The sequence below is a fragment of the Dictyostelium purpureum genome, assembly GCF_000190715.1.
Source record: "Dictyostelium purpureum unplaced genomic scaffold DICPUscaffold_5, whole genome shotgun sequence".
Lineage (NCBI taxonomy): Eukaryota > Evosea > Eumycetozoa > Dictyosteliales > Dictyosteliaceae > Dictyostelium > Dictyostelium purpureum.
Window position 1 is genome coordinate 99,317 of NW_003519342.1, and position 24,463 is coordinate 123,779.

General features: G+C 32.4%; 1 protein-coding gene across 1 annotated transcript in view; it reads right to left on the minus strand.

Moving 5' to 3' along the window:
- DICPUDRAFT_96318 (uncharacterized protein) overlaps positions 1-24,463 on the minus strand; it is a gene marked incomplete at its 5' end in the record, with an annotated part of 29,599 nt that overhangs the window by 3,913 nt on the left and 1,223 nt on the right. The window contains one exon of the mRNA XM_003283237.1: positions 13-24,264. Coding sequence (XP_003283285.1) covers positions 13-24,264 — 24,252 coding nt within the window. The remainder of the gene's footprint in view (positions 1-12; positions 24,265-24,463) is intronic.

The following is a 24,463-nucleotide window of genomic DNA, read 5'->3' on the forward strand; positions in this document are numbered from 1 at the left end:
TTTAATATTTACCGATGATTAAAGATTTTGGAATAAAACCGACATTAAATGTAAAGTTTTTATAGAAAGCTCTAAAGCCATCATTACTGGTGGTAACAATAGTGTCTGGGGTCATTTCAATGTTGATACACATACTTGAATTACCATATAGGAAATTATCTTGACCGTGGATACCTAGTTTATAAGAATTTACTGGTGGAGTAAAGGTGAAGCAATTATTTCCAAATTCTACATTATCAAAGATATAAAAACCTTTGGCATCAGTAAGTTTGGATCTGCTATTGAATGTAACTGTAACATTGGCTAAACCTGGTTCGTCATTATCTTTTACACCATTGTTATTAATATCAACGAAAACGTATCTACCAATAGCAACTTTAGGTGGTACTAAACCGAAATCTTGATAAATATCTATGAAATCGGCATTTACTCCCCATGATGATTCGGCTACCATAAGATTCTTGTCATTTTGGCTTAAATCAATAACAACCCAACCAGTTGCGTTGGCTTTGTTATCTAAGAGAGTGTTGTTTGAAATAGTGTAACCTAATGGTGGTGTAATCTTTAAGTAGTAAATACCTGCTATTAAATTATCAAACATGTAAATACCGCTTGGATTGGTTAAAGTTGAGTTGACAAAGTTCAAATCTCTATCGTAAAGGGAAACAGTAAAGTTTGTTTGTGGTGGTTCGTATGATTCTGCACCACCATTACCATTATTATCGATCCAAACATATGTTCCTACACCATATCTAAATGGAGTTAAGCCAAAGTTTTCACTTGCGTCTTGATATTGATCTTCTGTATGTCCTGGGATTAAATACTTACCTACTTTATCACTGAAAACGGTTAAGTTGAAACAAATAAAACCTGTTTGATTATTTACTCTATTGAAAGTTGTACTATTTGAGAATGAGTAATAGTACTCTACTGGTTTGATGATATTGACACAATAATTATCTGGAAGTAAATGAACAAAAGCATATGTGCCATTGTTGTCTGTTTTTGTTGTGCTGATTGATTGATTCAAGTTAGATTGCTTAAAGAGATTAACAGTAATACCTTCCATACCATCTTCTTCTGGGTCCATTTCACCATTTTTGTTCAAATCGTTAAATACAATAAAACCAACACTTAATAATTCTCGAGTGAAACCAGCATCAATATTACGATTAATGTAAAAGGTTGATACACTATCAGTTGGAGTTGCAACAGTAACATCTGGACTATTGATACTTAGACTGAAGTTAATTTTACCCATACTGTTTATATGCGAGTCGCTTGCCATTTGACTTGGTTTCAAATCTTTAGAGTATTTAAATTCTACACTATAGATACCTTGGGAAAGTTTTTCAAAGTGGTAGATACCATTGGAGTTGGTGGTAGTAGTATTGATTAATGATCCATTTTGATTGTATAATAAAACAGTCAAATTTGAGTATGGAGTATCTTGACCCTTATCATAGTTGCCATTTCCATTAATGTCCTTGAATGCAAAGTCACCAATTGAGATAAGTGGTGGAATTAAACCGGAGTTATAAATATCTTGATTTTGATTGTCACCATATTTAATTGTGAAACATTTTCCACCTTTGTTGTCAAATACTGAATCTAATGTTTGTGGTGAGACAATATAGTTTTGTGGAACTATCATTGATAAACAATAATTACCAACAACTAAGTTATCAAATTTGTAGTTACCAGATGAATCTGTAGCAGTACTCTTTGATATGTTATTGGCTGGTGAGGATATTGAAATTGAAACATTTGCAAATGGTTGTTCAGTTGCTTGTGGATGGCCATCCCCGTTTAGATCAACCCAAATATATTTACCAATACTATATAATGGTACTAAACCAAGATTGGCATTGTCTTTATTTGAGGTTAATTCGAAACAATATTTTGAGGAGGTAGAATCAACATTTGAGAATGGAGAGTCAATTGAGGTTATAACAGCTTTATATGTATCAGGAATTGTTGCTAAAATACAATAATTTGAAGCTAATAGGTGATCGAATTGGTAATGTCCAGTTATATCTGTTTGTAAAGTTTGTTTAGAATTATCCAATTGGTTAACTAATGATAATGTGACATTTGGTTTTAATGGGTCATTTATATCTTTAATACCATTGTTGGTTGAATCAATCCAAACATTTTGACCTACAGTATAGAATGGAGTTAAACCAAGATTAACATTATTAACATCAGTTGTTGTTACATTGAAACAGTATTTGGAAGAAGATTTGTTTATTGACGAGAATGGGCTATCAACAGTTGTTTTTGAAGATGAATATATATTTGAATCAAATGTTGCTATAATACAATAGTTGGAAGCTGGTTTAATATCATTGAATTCATAGAGGCCATTGTTATCGGTTATAGTGTTTGCAATTGTTTTACCAGTGTTATCAAGTAATGTTAAGGATACATTGGAAATACCAATTGAATTGGATGGACGAATTCCAGAGTTGTTTGAATCTAACCATACAGTATTACCTACATTATGAAGTGGGGTTAAGCCTAAGTTTACATTGAGTACTGATGAATCAGTAATCTTGAAACAATAAACAGTGCTTGAGTTGAAAGGTGAGTCAACACTAGTTGGAACTTGAATATAGTGTGGTGGAATAACCATTTTTACACAGTAATCACCTGGAACTTGATCTTTGAATGAATAACGACCGTTTGAATCAGTAACTGTGTCCGAAATTGATGTACCATTTGGTGAGAATAAATTAACTTTAACTCCTGGTAAAAGTTTTTCGGATGTTTCATATTTGTTGTCATTATTTTCATCAATCCAAACATATTGACCAATATCTAATACTTTAACAAAACCTGGATTTACATCTGTATTATTAAATGGTTTGGAACCGTAGAATCTAATGCAATCTTGACCATCAACAAATGGTGAGTCTTTACTACCAGTTACTGGAACAGATCCTAATGGAGTTTCTGCGACAACACAATAACGTCCTAAAACAAGTGGATAGAAGAAGTAGTTACCGAATATATCAGTTGTGGTACTTCCAACTACTTTGCCATCACCATCTATTAAAGATAGTTTTACATCCATCAAGTATTCGTTGTCTTGACGTTTACCATCGTTATTCTTATCTAACCATGCGACATGGCCAACACCGAATAATACTTTGTAACCAACATTTATATTATGGCTATCTTTTGATAGAGTGAAACAATATTGGCCTGTAGAGTTGGCTTGTGAATCTTTAGATCCATTGAGGTACTGATAACCAGTTGGGGATCCAAATTGAAGACAATAGTTATCTGGTAATAAACCGCCAATATAGTAACCACCATCATCATCTGTATTGGTACTGTAAATAGTATTTCCTTCGGCATTTGTTAAAACAACTGATACATTGGAAATGAAAATATCTGAGGATGAAAGGTAATTGGAAATATCTAAATCTATCCATGATGTACCACCTACACTTAATATTGGGACTAAACCTAAATTGGAGTTAACGATATCCATATTTGTTATTTCGAAGCAGTTTTCGACGATAAAATCATTTGAATCAATATCTTCTAATGGGCTAAATGGTGAGTCTAATGATGGGTAATCAGGTCTATATAAATATGGAACTTTGGCTCTTACGCAATAGTCTCCTGGTGGTATATCGGTAAATTCATAGGTACCATTGTTATTAGTTGATGTGGTTGCAATTAATTCATTATTACTATCATATAAAGAGAATGTAATATTGGCAACTAGTTGTGAATCTGGTCTACGTTTGCCGTCATTCAAATTATCTAACCAAGCATCTTTACCAATATTATATAATGGAATTAAACCTAAATTGGCATCTAATACTGATTTGTCAGTAATGTTGAAACAATATTTGGTATTTTCGTCAAATGGAGAATCAATTGATTTTTCTACTTGTTTGTAATGTTCTGGAATGACCATTTGTACACAATATGAACCTGGAACTTGATCTTTGAGTGAGTAACGTCCATCTGAATCGGTTGTAAGATTTGCAATTGATGTACCGTTTGGTGAGAAAATATGGACTTCAACATTTGGTAATAATATTTCGTTTTCATCTTTAATACCATTGTTATTTTGATCAATCCATACGTATTGGCCAATATCTAATACTTCAACAAAACCTGGATTTACATCAGTTCTATCGATTGGTTGGGTACCAATGAATTCCAAACAATATTTGTTATCTACAAATAGATTATCAGTACTACCAGTAACTGGGACAGTGCTTAATGGAGTATCAGCTTCTACACAATATGAACCTGGTGGTAAATCTTTGAATTTGTAATTACCATTTGAATCGGTAACAAATGATTCTAAAACTTGTCCATTTGAATCAGTAAGAGTTAATTTGACATTAGCTAATGTTTCATTGGAATCTCTTACACCATCATTATTCTTATCTAACCACGAAATTGATCCAATACTGTTGAGTGGTTCTAAACCAACATTAATGTTTGGATTAGACTGGGTAAGTTCGAAACAGGATTGACCAGTAGAATTAACAACAGAGTCTTTTGATGGAACAATAAATTTGAATTTATCTGGAGTGGTGGCTGAAATACAATAGTTGCCTGCTAATAAGTGGTCAATTTCATAACGACCATTTGAATCAGTTGTAGTTGATTTTGTTTCACCATTTGCTTGGTTTATTAATGTTATTTCAACATCAGATTTACCGATATCTTGTGGTTGGTTTAATTCATCATTGTTATTTGAATCAATCCATACTAATGAACCGATTTGATAATATGGTGTAACTCCAAGTGGTGGTTTGACATCTTGATCTACAACTTCGAAGCAGTATTTAACGTTTACTATATCATTATTATTGTTTTCAATAACTTCGAATAAACTATCATCTGATTTGTTGACTGGTTTATATTTGTCTTTTGGAATTTGTGCTTCAATACAATAGTTACCTGGTGCAACATTTGGGAAATTAAATTTACCATCAGAGCTTGTTGTGATTGATGCAAGTGGATTACCATCTTTATCGATTAATGTTAATGGAATGTCAGATACACCTGGTGAATCTGGTTGTTGTTTACCTGTATTGAATGGATCTAACCATACTTTATCTCCAACGTTGTATAATGGAATTAAACCTAAATTGGCATCTAATACTGATTTATCAGTCATATTGAAACAATATTTGGTGTTTTCGTCAAATGGAGAATCAATTGATTTTTCAACTTGTTTGTAATGTGGTGGGATAACCATTTGTACACAATATGAACCTGGAACTTGATCTTTGAGTGAGTAACGTCCATCTGAGTCGGTTGTAAGATTTGCAATTGATGTACCGTTTGGTGAGAATATATGGACTTCAACATTTGGTAATAATGGTTCGTTTTCATCTTTAATATCATTATTATTTTGATCTACCCATACGTATTGACCGATGTCTAATACTTCAACAAAACCTGGATTTACATCAGTTCTATCGATTGGTTCTGAACCAATGAAATCGAAACAGTAATTACCATCTACAAATAGATTATCTGGGCTTCCAGTAACTGGAACAGTACTTAATGGAGTATCAGCTTCTACACAATATGAACCTGGTGGTAAATCTTTGAATTTGTAATAACCATTTGAGTCTGATGTAGTGGTATTAAATACATTTCCATCTTTATCGGTAAGAGTTAATTTGACATCGGCTAATATTTCATCGGAATCTCTTACACCATCATTATTCTTATCTAACCATGCAACTTCACCAACACTGTTAAGTGGAATTAAACCAGCATTGATATTGAGGTTGTCTGATTTAAGTTCGAAGCATATATTACCTTCTGAATCGACAACAGAGTCTTTTGATGGAATAATAAATTTGTATTTATCTGGAGCGGTGGCTGAAATACAATAATTACCTGCTAATAAGTGATCAATTTGATAACGACCATTTGAATCAGTAGTAGTTGATTTTGTTTCACCATTTGCTTGGTTTATTAATGTTAATTCAACATCAGATTTACCGATATCTTGTGGTTGGTTTAATTCATCATTGTTATTTGAATCAATCCATACTAATGAACCGATTTGATAATATGGTGTAACTCCAAGTGGTGGTTTGACATCTTGATCTACAACTTCGAAACAATATTTAACGGTTACTGTATCACTATTGTTGTTTTCAATAACTTCGAATAGACTGTCATCTGATTTGTTGACTGGTTTATATTTGTCTTTTGGAATTTGTGCTTCAATACAATAGTTACCTGGTGCAACATCTGGGAAATTAAATTTACCATCAGAGCTTGTTGTGGTTGATGCAAGTGGATTACCATCTTTATCGATTAATGTTAATGGAATGTCAGATACACCTGGTGAATCTGGTTGTTGTTTACCTGTATTGAATGGATCTAACCATACTTTATCACCAACGTTGTATAATGGAATCAAACCTAAATTGGCATCTAATACTGATTTATCAGTCATATTGAAACAATATTTGGTGTTTTCGTCAAATGGTGAGTCAATTGATTTTTCAACTTGTTTGTAATGTGGTGGGATAACCATTTGTACACAATATGAACCTGGAACTTGATCTTTGAGTGAGTAACGTCCATCTGAGTCGGTTGTAAGATTTGCAATTGATGTACCGTTTGGTGAGAAAATATGAACTTCAACATTTGGTAATAATATTTCGTTTTCATTTTTAATACCATTGTTATTTTGATCAATCCATACGTATTGGCCAATATCTAATACTTCAACAAAACCTGGATTTACATCAGTTCTATCGATTGGTTCTGAACCAGCGAAATCGAAACAGTATTTACCATCTACAAATAGATTGTCAGTACTGCCTGTAACTGGAACAGTACTTAATGGAGTATCAGCTTCTACACAATATGAACCTGGTGGTAAATCTTCGAATTTGTAATAACCATTTGAGTCTGATGTAGTGGTATTAAATACATTTCCATCTTTATCGGTAAGAGTTAATTTGACATCGGCTAATGTTTCATCGGAATCTCTTACACCATCATTATTCTTATCTAACCATGCAACTTCACCAACACTGTTAAGTGGAATTAAACCAGCATTGATATTGAGATTGTCTGATTTGAGTTCGAAGCATATATTACCTTCTGAATTTACAACAGAGTCTTTAGAAGTAACTATAAATTTGTAATTATTTGGAGCGGTGGCTGAAATACAATAATTACCTGCTAATAAGTGATCAATTTGATAACGACCATTTGAATCAGTTGTAGTTGATTTTGTTTCACCATTTGCTTGGTTTATTAATGTTAATTCAACATCAGATTTACCGATATCTTGTGGTTGGTTTAATTCATCATTGTTATTTGAATCAATCCATACTAATGAACCGATTTGATAATATGGTGTAACTCCAAGTGGTGGTTTGACATCTTGATCTACAACTTCGAAACAATATTTAACGGTTACTATATCACTATTATTGCTTTCTATAACTTCGAATAAACTATCATCTGATTTGTTGACTGGTTTATATTTGTCTTTTGGAATTTGTGCTTCAATACAATAGTTACCTGGTGCAACATCTGGGAAATTAAATTTACCATCAGAGCTTGTTGTGGTTGATGCAAGTGGATTACCATCTTTATCGATTAATGTTAATGGAATGTCAGATACACCTGGTGAATCTGGTTGTTGTTTACCTGTATTGAATGGATCTAACCATACTTTATCTCCAACGTTGTATAATGGAATTAAACCTAAATTGGCATCTAATACTGATTTATCAGTCATATTGAAACAATATTTGGTGTTTTCGTCAAATGGTGAATCAATTGATTTTTCAACTTGTTTGTAATGTGGTGGGATAACCATTTGTACACAATATGAACCTGGAACTTGATCTTTGAGTGAGTAACGTCCATCTGAGTCGGTTGTAAGATTTGCAATTGATGTACCGTTTGGTGAGAATATATGGACTTCAACACCTGATAATAATGGTTCGTTTTCATCTTTAATATCATTATTATTTTGATCTACCCATACGTATTGACCGATGTCTAATACTTCAACAAAACCTGGATTTACATCAGTTCTATCGATTGGTTCTGGTCCAGTAAACTCGAAACAATATTTACCATCTACAAATAGATTATCTGGGCTTCCAGTAACTGGAACAGTACTTAATGGAGTAACAGCTTCTACACAATATGAACCTGGTGGTAAATCTTTGAATTTGTAATTACCATTTGAGTCTGATGTGGTGGTGTTTAATATGTTTCCATCTTTATCGGTAAGAGTTAATTTGACATCGGCTAATGTTTCATCTGAATCTCTTACACCATCATTATTCTTATCTAACCATGAAACTACACCGACACTATGAAGTGGAATTAAACCAGCATTGATATTAAGATTGTCTGATTTGAGTTCGAAACAATAGTTACCTTCTGAATCGACAACAGAGTCTTTTGATGGAATAATAAATCTGTATTTTTCTGGACGAGTGAATGAAATACAATAATTACCAGCTAATAAGTGATCAATTAAATATTTGCCATCTTCATTGGTTATAGCTGATTTTATTTCTCCAGTAGCTTGATTTGTTAGTTTTATATCTACATCAGATAGACCAATATCTTGTGGCTGATTTGTTATTTTAACATCAGATTTACCGATATCTTGTGGTTGATTTAATTCATCATTGTTATTTATATCAATCCATACTATTGAACCGATTTGATAATATGGTGTAACTCCAAGTGGTGGTTTGACATCTTGATCTACAACTTCGAAGCAATATTTAACGGTTACTATATCATTATTGTTGTTTTCAATAACTTCGAATAAACTATCATCTGATTTGTTGACTGGTTTATATTTGTCTTTTGGAATTTGTGCTTCAATACAATAGTTACCTGGTGCAACATCTGGGAAATTAAATTTACCATCAGAGCTTGTTGTGGTTGATGCAAGTGGATTACCATCTTTATCGAGTAATGTTAATGGAATGTCAGATACACCTGGTGAATCTGGTTGTTGTTTACCTGTATTGAATGGATCTAACCATACTTTATCACCAACGTTGTATAATGGAATCAAACCTAAATTGGCATCTAATACTGATTTATCAGTCATATTGAAACAATATTTGGCGTTATCGTCAAATGGAGAATCAATTGATATTTCAACTTGTTTGTAATGTGGTGGGATAACCATTTGTACACAATATGAACCTGGAACTTGATCTTTGAGTGAGTAACGTCCATCTGAGTCGGTTGTAAGATTTGCAATTGATGTACCGTTTGGTGAGAATATATGAATTTCAACATTTGGTAATAATATTTCGTTTTCATCTTTAATACCATTGTTATTTTGATCAATCCATACGTATTGGCCAATATCTAATACTTCAACAAAACCTGGATTTACATCAGTTCTATCGATTGGTTCTGAACCAATGAAATCGAAACAGTATTTACCATCTACAAATAGATTATCAGGGCTTCCAGTAACTGGGACAGTACTTAATGGAGTATCTGCTTCAACACAATATGAACCTGGTGGTAAATCTTCGAATTTATAATTACCATTTGAATCTGATGTGGTGGTGTTTAATATGTTTCCATCTTTATCGGTAAGAGTAAGAGTTACATTAGCTAGTCCTTCACCTTGATCATTATAACCATCATTATTCTTATCTAACCATGCAACTTCACCGACACTGTTGAGTGGAATTAAACCAGCATTGATATTGAGATTGTCTGATTTGAGTTCGAAACAATAGTTACCTTCTGAATCAACAACAGAGTCTTTTGATGGAATAATAAATTTGAATTTATCTGGAGTGGTGGCTGAAATACAATAATTACCAGCTAATAAGTGATCAATTGAATATTTACCATCGATATCAGTTGTAGTAGTTATTTCTTCACCATTTGCTTGATTTGTTAGTTTTATATCTACGTCAGCTTTACCGATATCTTGTGGTTGGTTTAATTGATCATTGTTATTTGAATCAACCCATACTAATGAACCGATTTGATAATATGGTGATAAACCTAAATCAGCATTGTCAATTGATTCTGATAAATCGAAACAATATTGAACTGATGAGTCGGATGTGACATCGAATGGACTATCATCTGATTTGTTAACTGGTTTGTATGATTCTGGGATATTTGCAACAATACAATAATGACCTGGCTCGACATCTGGGAATTGATAATTTCCGTTTTGATCTGATTTAGTTGATGCAACTGAGTTACCATCTTTATCGATTAATGTTAATGGAATATCAGATACACCTGGTGAATCTGGTTGTTGTTTACCTGTATTGAATGGATCTAACCATACTTTATCTCCAACATTGTACAATGGAATTAAACCTAAATTGGCATCTAATACTGATTTATCAGTCATATTGAAACAATATTTGGCGTTATCGTCAAATGGAGAATCAATTGATTTTTCAACTTGTTTGTAATGTGGTGGGATGACCATTTGTACACAATATGAACCTGGAACTTGATCTTTGAGTGAGTAACGTCCGTCTGAGTCGGTTGTAAGATTTGCAATTGATGTACCATTTGGTGAGAATATATGGACTTCAACATTTGGTAATAATGGTTCGTTTTCATCTTTAATACCATTATTATTTTGATCTACCCATACGTATTGACCAATATCTAATACTTCAACAAAACCTGGATTTACATCAATTCTATCGATTGGTTCTGAACCAATGAAATCGAAACAGTATTTACCATCTACAAATGGTGAATCATTACTACCAGTAACTGTGATTGTACCTAATGGAGTAACAGCTTCTACACAATATGAACCTGGAATAAGATTTTCAAATTTATAATTACCATTTGAATCTGTTTTCATTGTCTGTAAAACATTTCCTTCAGAATCAGTAAGTTTAACTAAAACATCAGATAAAACTTCATCTGAATCTCTTACACCATCATTATTCTTATCTAACCATGCAACTTCACCAACACTGTTAAGTGGAATTAAACCAAAATTTATATTTGGATTAGATTGAGTTAATTCGAAACAATAATCACCGGTAGAGTTGGCTACAGAGTCGTCACTATTATCTACAAATATAAATTTATCTGGTGGAGTAGCTGAAATACAATAGTTACCTGCTAATAAGTGGTCAATTGAATATTTACCATCAATATCAGTAACAGAGGATTTTATTTCACCATTTGCTTGATTTGTTAATGTTATTTGTACTCCTGGTTTAATTGAATCTGATATTTCATAAATTTGATCATTGTTTGAATCTACCCAAGCAAGTGAACCAATTTGATAATATGGTGTAACTCCAAGTGGTGGTTTGACATCTTGATCTACAACTTCGAAGCAATATTTAACGGTTACTATATCATTATTGTTGTTTTCAATAACTTCGAATAAACTATCATCTGATTTGTTGACTGGTTTATATTTGTCTTTTGGAATTTGTGCTTCAATACAATAGTTACCTGGTGCAACATCTGGGAAATTAAATTTACCATTAGAGCTTGTTGTGGTTGATGCAAGTGGATTACCATCTTTATCGAGTAATGTTAATGGAATGTCAGATACACCTGGTGAATCTGGTTGTTGTTTACCTGTATTGAATGGATCTAACCATACTTTATCTCCAACGTTGTATAATGGAATTAAACCTAAATTGGCATCTAATACTGATTTATCAGTCATATTGAAACAATATTTGGTGTTTTCGTCAAATGGTGAATCAATTGATTTTTCAACTTGTTTGTAATGTGGTGGGATAACCATTTGTACACAATATGAACCTGGAACTTGATCTTTGAGTGAGTAACGTCCATCTGAATCGGTTGTAAGATTTGCAATTGATGTACCGTTTGGTGAGAATATATGAATTTCAACATTTGGTAATAATATTTCGTTTTCATCTTTAATATCATTATTATTTTGATCAACCCATACGTATTGACCGATGTCTAATACTTCAACAAAACCTGGATTTACATCAAATATATCGATTGGTTCTGAACCAGCGAAATCGAAACAGTATTTACCATCTACAAATAGATTATCAGGGCTTCCAGTAACTGGAACAGTACTTAATGGAGTATCTGCTTCTACACAATATGAACCTGGTGGTAAATCTTTGAATTTGTAATTACCATTTGAATCTGTTGTTGTCGTATTAAATACATTTCCATCTTTATCAGTAAGAGTTAATTTGACATCGGCTAATATTTCATCGGAATCTCTTACACCATCATTATTCTTATCTAACCATGCAACTTCACCGACAGTGTTAAGTGGAATTAAACCAGCATTGATATTGAGATTGTCTGATTTGAGTTCGAAACAATAGTTACCTTCTGAATCGACAACAGAGTCTTTTGATGGAATAATAAATTTGAATTTATTTGGAGTGGTGGCTGAAATACAATAATTACCAGCTAATAAGTGATCAATTGAATATTTACCATCGATATCAGTTGTAGTAGTTATTTCTTCACCATTTGCTTGATTTGTTAGTTTTATATCTACGTCAGCTTTACCGATATCTTGTGGTTGGTTTAATTGATCATTGTTATTTGAATCAACCCATACTAATGAACCGATTTGATAATATGGTGATAAACCTAAATCAGCATTGTCAATTGATTCTGATAAATCGAAACAATATTGAACTGATGAGTCGGATGTGACATCGAATGGACTATCATCTGATTTGTTAACTGGTTTGTATGATTCTGGGATATTTGCAACAATACAATAATGACCTGGTGCAACATCAGGGAATTGATAATTTCCATTTTGATCTGATTTGGTTGATGTAATTGAGTTACCATCTTTATCGATTAATGTTAATGGAATATCAGATACACCTGGTGAATCTGGTTGTTGTTTACCTGTATTGAATGGATCTAACCATACTTTATCACCAACATTATATAGTGGAATTAAACCTAAATTGGCATCTAATACTGATTTATCAGTCATATTGAAACAATATTTGGCGTTATCGTCAAATGGAGAATCAATTGATTTTTCAACTTGTTTGTAATGTGGTGGGATGACCATTTGTACACAATATGAACCTGGAACTTGATCTTTGAGTGAGTAACGTCCATCTGAATCGGTTGTAAGATTTGCAATTGATGTACCATTTGGTGAGAATATATGAACTTCAACATTTGGTAATAATGGTTCGTTTTCATCTTTTATACCATTATTATTTTGATCTACCCATACGTATTGGCCAATATCTAATACTTCAACAAAACCTGGATTTACATCAGTTCTATCGATTGGTTCTGGTCCAGTAAACTCGAAACAGTATTTACCATCGACAAATAGATTATCAGTACTACCAGTAACTGGAACAGTACTTAATGGAGTATCTGCTTCAACACAATATGAACCTGGTGGTAAATCTTCGAATTTGTAATTACCATTTGAATCTGTTGTGGTTGTGTTTAATATGTTTTCATCTTTATCGGTAAGAGTTAGATTGACATCGGCTAATATTTCATCGGAATCTCTTACACCATCATTATTCTTATCTAACCATGCAACTTCACCAACACTGTTAAGTGGAATTAAACCAGCATTGATATTAAGGTTGTCTGATTTAAGTTCGAAACAATAGTTACCTTCTGAATCAACAACAGAATCTTTTGATGGAACAATAAATTTGAATTTATTTGGAGCGGTGGCTGAAATACAATAATTACCAGCTAATAAGTGATCAATTTCATAACGACCATTTGAATCAGTTGTAGTTGATTTTGTTTCACCATTTGATTGGTTTATTAATGTTAATTCAACATCAGATTTACCGATATCTTGTGGTTGGTTTAGTTCATCATTGTTATTTGAATCAATCCATACTATTGAACCTATTTGATAATATGGTGTAACTCCAAGTGGTGGTTTGACATCTTGATCTACAACTTCGAAACAATATTTAACGGTTACTATATCACTATTATTGCTTTCTATAACTTCGAATAAACTATCATCTGATTTGTTGACTGGTTTATATTTGTCTTTTGGAATTTGTGCTTCAATACAATAGTTACCTGGTGCAACATCTAAGAAATTAAATTTACCATCAGAGCTTGTTGTGGTTGATGCAAGTGGATTACCATCTTTATCGAGTAATGTTAATGGAATGTCAGATACACCTGGTGAATCTGGTTGTTGTTTACCTGTATTGAATGGATCTAACCATACTTTATCTCCAACGTTGTATAATGGAATTAAACCTAAATTGGCATCTAATACTGATTTATCAGTCATATTGAAACAATATTTGGCGTTTTCGTCAAATGGAGAATCAATTGATTTTTCAACTTGTTTGTAATGTGGTGGGATAACCATTTGTACACAATATGAACCTGGAACTTGATCTTTGAGTGAGTAACGTCCATCTGAATCGGTTGTAAGATTTGCAATTGATGTACCGTTTGGTGAAAAAATATGGACTTCAACATTTGGTAATAATATTTCGTTTTCATCTTTAATACCATTATTATTTTGATCAACCCATACGTATTGGCCAATATCTAATGTTGATACAAAACCTGGATTTACATCAATTCTATCGATTGGTTCTGAACCAGCAAAATCGAAACAGTATTTACCATCTACAAATAAATTATCAGGGCTTCCAGTAACTGGAACAGTACTTAATGGAGTATCTGCTTCGACACAATATGAACCTGGTGGTAAACCTTCGAATTTGTAATTACCATTTGAATCTGTTGTGGTTGTGTTTAATTCGTTTCCATCTTTATCGGTAAGAGTTAGATTAACATCGGCTAATGTTTCATCGGAATCTCTTACACCATCATTATCCTTATCTAACCATGCAACTTCACCGACACTGTTAAGTGGAATTAAACCAGCATTGATATTGAGATTGTCTGATTTGAGTTCGAAACAATAGTTACCATCGGAATCAACAACAGAGTCTTTTGATGGAATAATAAATTTGAATTTATCTGGAGTGGTGGCTGAAATACAATAATTACCAGCTAATAAGTGATCAATTGAATATTTACCATCGATATCAGTTGTAGTAGTTATTTCTTCACCATTTGCTTGATTTGTAAGTTTTATATCTACGTCAGCTTTACCGATATCTTGTGGTTGGTTTAATTGATCATTGTTATTTGAATCAACCCATACTAATGAACCGATTTGATAATATGGTGATAAACCTAAATCAGCATTGTCAATTGATTCTGATAAATCGAAACAATATTGAACTGATAAATCGGATGTGACATCGAATGGACTATCATCTGATTTGTTAACTGGTTTGTACGATTCTGGGATATTTGCAACAATACAATAATGACCTGGTGCAACATCTGGGAAATTATATTTACCATCTGAGCCTGTTGTAGTTGAAACAGTAGTTTTACCATCTTTATCGATTAATGTTAATGGAATATCAGATACACCTGGTGAATCTGGTTGTTGTTTACCTGTATTGAATGGATCTAACCATACTTTATCACCAACGTTGTATAATGGAATTAAACCTAAGTTGGCATCTAATACTGATTTATCAGTCATATTGAAACAATATTTGGTGTTTTCGTCAAATGGTGAGTCAATTGATTTTTCTACTTGTTTGAAATGTGGTGGGATAACCATTTGTACACAATATGAACCTGGAACTTGATCTTTGAGTGAGTAACGTCCATCTGAATCGGTTGTAAGATTTGCAATTGATGTACCGTTTGGTGAGAATATATGAATTTCAACATTTGGTAATAATGGTTCGTTTTCATCTTTAATATCATTATTATTTTCATCAACCCATACGTATTGGCCAATATCTAATGTTGATACAAAACCTGGATTTACATCAGTTCTATCAATTGGTTTTGAGCCAGTGAAATCGAAACAAAATCTACCATTAAAGAATGGTGAATCATTACTACCAGTAACTGGGATTGTACCTAATGGAGTAATAGCCTCAACACAATATGAACCTGGTGGTAAATCTTCGAATTTGTAATTACCATTTGAATCTGTTGTGGTGGTGTTTAATATATTTCCTTCAGAATCAGTAAGCTTAACTAAAACATCAGATAAACCTTCATCTGAATCTCTTACACCATTATTATTCTTATCTAACCATGCAACTTCACCGACACTATTTACTGGAGTAAAACCAAAATTGATATTTGGATTAGATTGAGTTAATTCGAAACAATAATCACCGGTAGAGTTGGCTACAGAGTCGTCATTTCTATCAACGAATTTATACTTTTCTGGTATGGCGGCTGAAATACAATAGTTACCTGCTAATAAGTGATTAATTGAATATTTACCATCAATGTCAGTAACAGAGGATTTTATTTCACCATTTGCTTGATTTGTTAATGTTAATTGTACTCCTGGTTTAATTGAATCTGATGTATCATAAATATGATCATTGTTTGAATCTATCCAAGCAAGTGAACCAATTTGATAATATGGTGTAACTCCAAGTGGTGGTTTGACATCTTGATCTACAACTTCGAAACAATATTTAACGGTTACAATATCACTATTATTGCTTTCAATAGCCTCGAATAAACTATCATCTGATTTGTTGACTGGTTTATATTTGTCTTTTGGAATTTGTGCTTCGATACAATAGTTACCTGGTGCAACATCTGGGAAATTAAATTTACCATCTGAGCCTGTTGTGGTTGATGCAAGTGGATTACCGTCTTTATCGATTAATGTTAATGGAATATCAGATACACCTGGTGAATCTGGTTGTTGTTTACCTGTATTGAATGGATCTAACCATACTTTATCACCAACGTTGTATAATGGAATTAAACCTAAATTGGCATCTAATACTGATTTATCAGTCATATTGAAACAATATTTGGTGTTTTGGTCAAATGGTGAGTCAATTGATTTTTCAACTTGTTTGAAATGTGGTGGGATGACCATTTGTACACAATATGAACCTGGAACTTGATCTTTGAGTGAGTAACGTCCATCTGAGTCGGTTGTAAGATTTGCAATTGATGTACCATTTGGTGAGAATATATGGACTTCAACATTTGGTAATAATATTTCGTTTTCATCTTTAATACCATTATTATTTTGATCAACCCATACGTATTGACCGATGTCTAATACTTCAACAAAACCTGGATTTACATCAATTCTATCGATTGGTTCTGAACCAGCGAAATCGAAACAGTATTTACCATCTACAAATGGTGAATCATTACTACCAGTAACTGGGATTGTACCTAATGGAGTATCTGCTTCTACACAATATGAACCTGGTGGTAAACCTTCGAATTTGTAATTACCATTTGATTCTGATCTTGTAGTGTTTAATATGTTTCCATCTTTATCGGTAAGAGTTAGATTGACATCGGCTAATGTTTCATCGGAATCTCTTACACCATCATTATTCTTATCTAACCATGCAACTTCACCAACACTGTTAAGTGGAATTAAACCAGCATTGATATTAAGGTTGTCTGATTTGAGTTCGAAACAATAGTTACCTTCTGAATCAACAACAGAGTCTTTTGATGGAATAATAAATTTGAATTTATTTGGAGCGGTGGCTGAAATACAATAATTACCTGCTAATAAGTGATCAATTGAGTATGAACCATCGACATCAGTTGTAGTAGTTATTTCTTCACCATTTGCTTGATTTGTTAATGTAACCCCAATATCAGATTTACCGATATCTTTTTGTTGATTTAATTCATCATTGTTATTTGAATCAACCCATACTAATGAACCGATTTGATAATATGGTGATAAACCTAAATCAGCATTGTCAATTGATTCTGATAAATCGAAACAAAATTGAACTGATGAGTCGGATGTGACATCGAATGGACTATCATCTGATTTGTTAACTGGTTTGTATGATTCTGGAACATTTGCAACAATACAATAATGACCTGGTGCAACATCTGGGAATAAATAATTTCCGTTTTGATCTGATTTAGTTGATACAACTGAGTTACCATCTTTATCGATTAATGTTAATGGAATATCAGATACACCTGGAGAATCTGGTTGTTGTTTACCTGTATTGAATGGATCTAACCATACTTTATCTCCAACATTATATAATGGAATTAAACCTAAATTGGCATCTAATACTGATTTATCAGTCATGTTGAAGCAATAAGTTGCATCCTCATCGAAAGGTGAATCAATTGATTTTTGTACTTGTTTGTAATGTTCTGGGATGACCATTTGTACACAATATGGACCTGGAACTTGATCTTTGAGTGAGTAACGTCCATCTGAATCAGTATTAAAGTTTGCTATTGATGTACCATTTGGTGAGAAAATGTGCACTTCAACACCTGATAATAATGGTTCGTTTTCATCTTTAATACCATTATTATTTTGATCAATCCATACATATTGACCGATGTCTAATACTTCAACAAAACCTGGATTTACATCAATTCTATCGATTGGTTCTGAACCAGCAAAATCGAAACAGTATTTACCATTGACAAATAGATTATCAGGGCTTCGAGTAACTGGAACAGTACTTAATGGAGTATCTGCTTCAACACAATATGAACCTGGTGGTAAACCTTCGAATTTGTAATTACCATTTGATTCGGTGACAGTTGATTCTAAAACTTGTCCATTTGAATCAGTAAGAGTTAGATTGACATCGGCTAATGTTTCATCGGAATCTCTTACACCATCATTATTCTTATCTAACCATGCAACTTCACCAACACTGTTAAGTGGAATTAAACCAGCATTGATATTAAGGTTGTCTGATTTGAGTTCGAAACAATAGTTACCTTCTGAATCAACAACAGAGTCTTTTGATGGAACAATAAATTTGAATTTATTTGGAGCGGTGGCTGAAATACAATAATTACCAGCTAATAAGTGATCAATTGAATATTTACCATCGATATCAGTTGTAGTTGATTTTGTTTCACCATTTGATTGGTTAATTAATGTTAATTCAACATCAGATTTACCGATATCTTGTGGTTGGTTTAATTCATCATTGTTGTTTGAATCAATCCATACTAATGAACCTATTTGATAATATGGTGTAACTCCAAGTGGTGGTTTGACATCTTGATCTACAACTTCGAAACAATATTTAACGGTTACTGTATCACTATTGTTGTTTTCAATAACTTCGAATAGACTATCATCTGATTTGTTGACTGGTTTATATTTGTCTTTTGGAATTTGTGCTTCGATGCAATAGTTACCTGGTGCAACATCTGGGAAATTAAATTTACCATCAGAGCTTGTTGTGGTTGATGCAAGTGGATTACCATCTTTATCGAGTAATGTTAATGGAATGTCAGATACACCTGGTGAATCTGGTTGTTGTTTACCTGTATTGAATGGATCTAACCATACTTTATCTCCAACGTTGTATAATGGAATTAAACCTAAATTGGCATCTAATACTGATTTATCAGTCATATTGAAACAATATTTGGTGTTTTCGTCAAATGGTGAGTCAATTGATTTTTCTACTTGTTTGAAATGTGGTGGGATAACCATTTGTACACAATATGAACCTGGAACTTGATCTTTGAGTGAGTAACGTCCATCTGAATCGGTTGTAAGATTTGCAATTGATGTACCATTTGGTGAGAATATATGAACTTCAACATTTGGTAATAAAATTTCGTTTTCATCTTTAATACCATTATTATTTTGATCAACCCATACGTATTGACCGATGTCTAATACTTCAACAAAACCTGGATTTACATCAATTCTATCGATTGGTTCTGGTCCAGTAAACTCGAAACAGTATTTACCATCTACAAATGGTGAATCATTACTACCAGTAACTGGGATTGTACCTAATGGAGTATCTGCTTCTACACAATATGAACCTGGTGGTAAATCTTCGAAACTATATTTTCCATTTGAGTCTGTTGTGGTTGTATTTAAAATATTTCCGTCCTTATCAGTTAAATTAATTGTTACATTAGATAGTCCTTCATCGGAGTCTTTAATTCCATCGTTATTCTTATCTAACCATGCAACTTCACCAACATTATTTACTGGAACAAGACCTATATTGATATTAAGATTGGATTCTTTTAATTCAAAACAATGTTTTGCTGTGTTTGCATCCAAAACTGAATCTTTTGATGGAACAACAATTTTATATTTATTTGGAATATTTTCAACTGAAATACAATAATTACCAGCTAGTACATTATTAAATTGATATTCTCCTTTTGAATCGGTAATAGTTGTTATAACTTCTCCATTAGCCTGGTTAGTTAAATCTAAATAAATATCAGGTTTTCCGATTTCGTTGCTATCTAATTGAGCATTGTTATTAGCATCAATCCAAACCAAATGACCTACTTGATAAAGTGGAGTAATACCTAAGTCTATAGTATCGTCATTTTTAGTTGGGAAGAAACAATAATGAGCAATGTTACCAGATGGATTTGGTAAAATGAAATTTGGAATGATTGAACCAACTCCTGGGCTGAATAGACTATCTTCGGAGGTATTAACAAGTGAATAACCTTGTGGCAAACTAGCAATAATACAATAGTTGTTTGGTTCCAGATCTTTAAAGTAATAATCTCCGTTGTCATCAGTTGTGGTTTGTTGAAGTTGATTTCCTTTATCATCAACCAAATATAAAGTAAAGTTTGAAACACCAGTGGAATCTGATGATTTTTTACCAACATTATATGGGTCCAACCAAACATTATTACCAACTTTGAACAATGGAATCAAACCCATGTTAATATCATTACGAGAAGTTTCATTTAAACGGAAACAGTAAATTGAACTAGCATTGAATGGAGAATCTGGAGTACCAACAACTTGTTTGTAATTATCGGGAATTGTCATTTTAACACAATAGTCTCCTGGTAATAAATCTATGAATTGGTATTGACCATTTGTTGTATCGACTGAAGAGATAGTTGCACCATTGCCATTTAAAAGTGTAACTGTAACTAAAGTATCATTTAATAAACTTTCGACACTTTTATCAAAACTACCATCATTATTACTATCTACCCATATAAATTCACCGATTTGTAATTGTGAAGTATAACCAATGTTTACATCATCTTTAACTAAATTATCTCCTGGAGTTAGAGTAAAACAATATTTACCAGAGACATCAAATACTGAATATTGACTAGTTGGTAAAATGGCATAGTATTTATCTGGATTGGATGCTATTACACAATAATCGCCTGGTGGAACATTATTGAAACTATATAAACCTTTATCATCTGTTAAGACTGATTGAACAACATTTCCTTTTGAATCAAGTAAAGTAATATTAACATTTGATAAACCCTTATTATCGTCATCTGCTTGATTATTATTTAAATCTATCCATGCATGAGTACCAATTGTAAATAATAATGAAACTAAGCCGGCATCAACAGTTCTATCGATGTATGAAGCTTCAATTGATTCACCATCAATAGATGGATCGATTGGAACAACTGAGTCACTGATAAAACTTAAATCTACAGAGTTAACCATACCTTGGCTATTTGCTTTGTTATCTTTTGAAAGAACTGTAAAATTGTAACCATTTGGTGCAATAAATTGAACATCGTAAACACCTGGTACCAATTTATCAAAAATGTAATGACCATTTTGATCTGTATTGGTTCTTGAAAGTTCTGTACCATTTTGATTTAAAACCACTGTAACATTGGGTGCTACCTTATCTACTTGGCTATTGAATAATCCATCACGATTTTCGTCATAGAAAACTAAATCGCCAATAGCGAACCAACTAATAATAATACCTTGATCTATAGTATCGTCATAATAATCGCCTAATAAGTCTGCGGAATATGGTTTTTTATATTTTGAAATTGGATCTGCATTTTCTAAATCTATGGTAAAACAAACTTGGCCATTTACATCACCAACGCTGTAATCAGTAGTTGGAGAAGCATGGAAACCTTGAGGAATTGTAAATTCAATACAATAATTACCATTCTTTAAATGACTGAAACTATAGCTACCATCATGAGCAGTTTGAGTTGTTAAAACTTCAAAAGTCTTTTCATTTACGAGTTTGACAGTAATGAATGGAGCACCTTTATCTTTTTGGCTGTTATAAACTCCATTACGATCTTCATCTACATAGACTAAATCACCAATAGCAAAATCGATTTCAAAAACACCAGCATTTATATTTGGTTCTATACCAGCTATTATTTCTTTATTATCTGGACCCAAATGAACACTATTGACTAAGCCATTTGAATCTGGTTTTGATTGATGAGTTTGAGGTGAGAATTTGAAATATTCTGAATCTGGAAGTACAAATTGAACTTGATAATCATTTGGTTCCAAGTTATTAATCAAATATGATCCATTTGAATCTGTTATTGTTGAAGCAATTATATTTCCATTTAATAAAACATTAACTGTTACATTTGCAATACCACTTTCATTTGAATTTCTAATTGAATTTCTATCTTGATCATTCCATACAAATGATCCAATACCATATTTATTTAATACAAAACCGGAATTTTGATTTAAAAGAATATTGTTTGCTTTAATAGTTTCAATAAAATTTGGAATTTGAATTGTAGTGCTATCACTAATGACAATATTACGAATCCATGCAGAAGGGTCAGATAAAGAGAATGTAGTTTGTGGTGAAACTTTATAACCTGGTGGAATTTGGAAGTGGATGTTATAAGTACCTGGTACTAATAAGTCAAAGTAATAAGAACCGGATGGGTTTGTCAAAGATGAAGCGATTTTATCACCATTTTGGTTGTATAATTCGACTGTTATATTTGGGAAAACTGATTCATTTGTCATTTCGTAGAAACCATTGTCATTTGAGTCTTTGAATGCTAAACCACCAATTGCAAAAGTTTCGGCTTTCATACAAATTTCAACACCACTTAAAACATTTTCAATGGTACTGTTAGAATCTAATTTGATATGATTTAAAAATCCTTTTTCAAGTTTTTTAAGAGCTTCACTTGAGTATTGATAATTAGTTGGTAATGTAAATGAAATACTATATTCTCCTTTTGGAAGGTCTTCAAAATTGAAATCACCCTGGAAATTGGTAGTAGTTGTTTTTAAAAGAGATGAATGATCGGAAGAGTATAATGAAACTTTGATATTTGGTAAATATCCATCACTTTTACCATCGTCATCTGGATCATTACAAACTTTTCCTTTAATTCCATAAGATATTAAAGTGATACCTGCATTAATGGTTGGATTCCAATAAGTTGCATTTGTTTGACCATTTGATAATTCAATGTTGGATGCGTTCATTGATAAGAGAAAATTGTTGGTTAAACCAGTTGAGGGATTTGCTACACTATCTTGACCCATATTTGTAATCATGTAACCTTGTGGTGGATAAAATTTAACCTGATAAGCACCTTCGGGTAAATTGTCGAAAATGTATTTACCATTTGAATCAGTAGTATTTGTTTTTAATAATTTTTTTGAAATTGAGTCATATAATTCTACCTTGACATTTGCTGCAACATCTTCTGAGCCTTCTTTAATACCGTCACGATTAGAATCAATGAAAACATAATTACCGATAGCGAATAAAGTGCTTTCTTGACATTCTCCAACTGCAATTAAAGAGTAATAAAGAGCTGTACCTTTACATTGGCCTTCACAAGCAGTATTTCTTACGGATAAAATAATTTTGGCGATATCTTGATTTGGCTCCAAAATGATGTAACTACTCATTCCTTTGTTGGACCAGGTTAAGTCTAAAGTTGCGCTACTATGAGTTTGTCTAACAGCTGGTGGGTGATGAATTGATCCATTTCCGCCACTATAAGAGAGCAAACCATGATCTAGAGTATCCCAATTCAACATATTGACTGGATAATTATAGGCATCGTAAGCATCGACTGTTAATGATGATTCTGCAGTAATACCAAAGACAACCAAAAAGAATTGTTGAGTTGGTTTTGTAAATTCGAATACGACACTTGATGTTGCATTACCACAAGAATAATGCATTAATGATTTAATATCATTTCGTCCTGTAATATTGAAAAAATTAACATTTTCTAATAATTCGCTATAATGATGTGTTTGTCCCATAATAACTGGATTTGATGTTCCATTTACTGAGACCTTGACCTTTGGAAAATTTTCGTACCATTCCAACTTTGCGTTGTCAACCAACTCGAATCCAGTTGGAGATAATTCTGAAAAATCTAAATATGATTTCTTTGGAATACAATCTTTACATATTTCACCATATCTTCCTGGTTTAATTTTTGAAGGCACTCCTAATATTTCGGTATTATTTAAATTTATAAATAATATTATAAATATAATAAATATTAAATAATGATTATTGGTACCCATTTTTTATAATATAAAATGGGTAATTTTTTTTTGTTTTTTTTTTTTTTTTTTTTTTTATTAAAAATAAACTCGGAATAAATAAACTGTGATATAAAAAAAATTGTTAATATACTTTTTTAT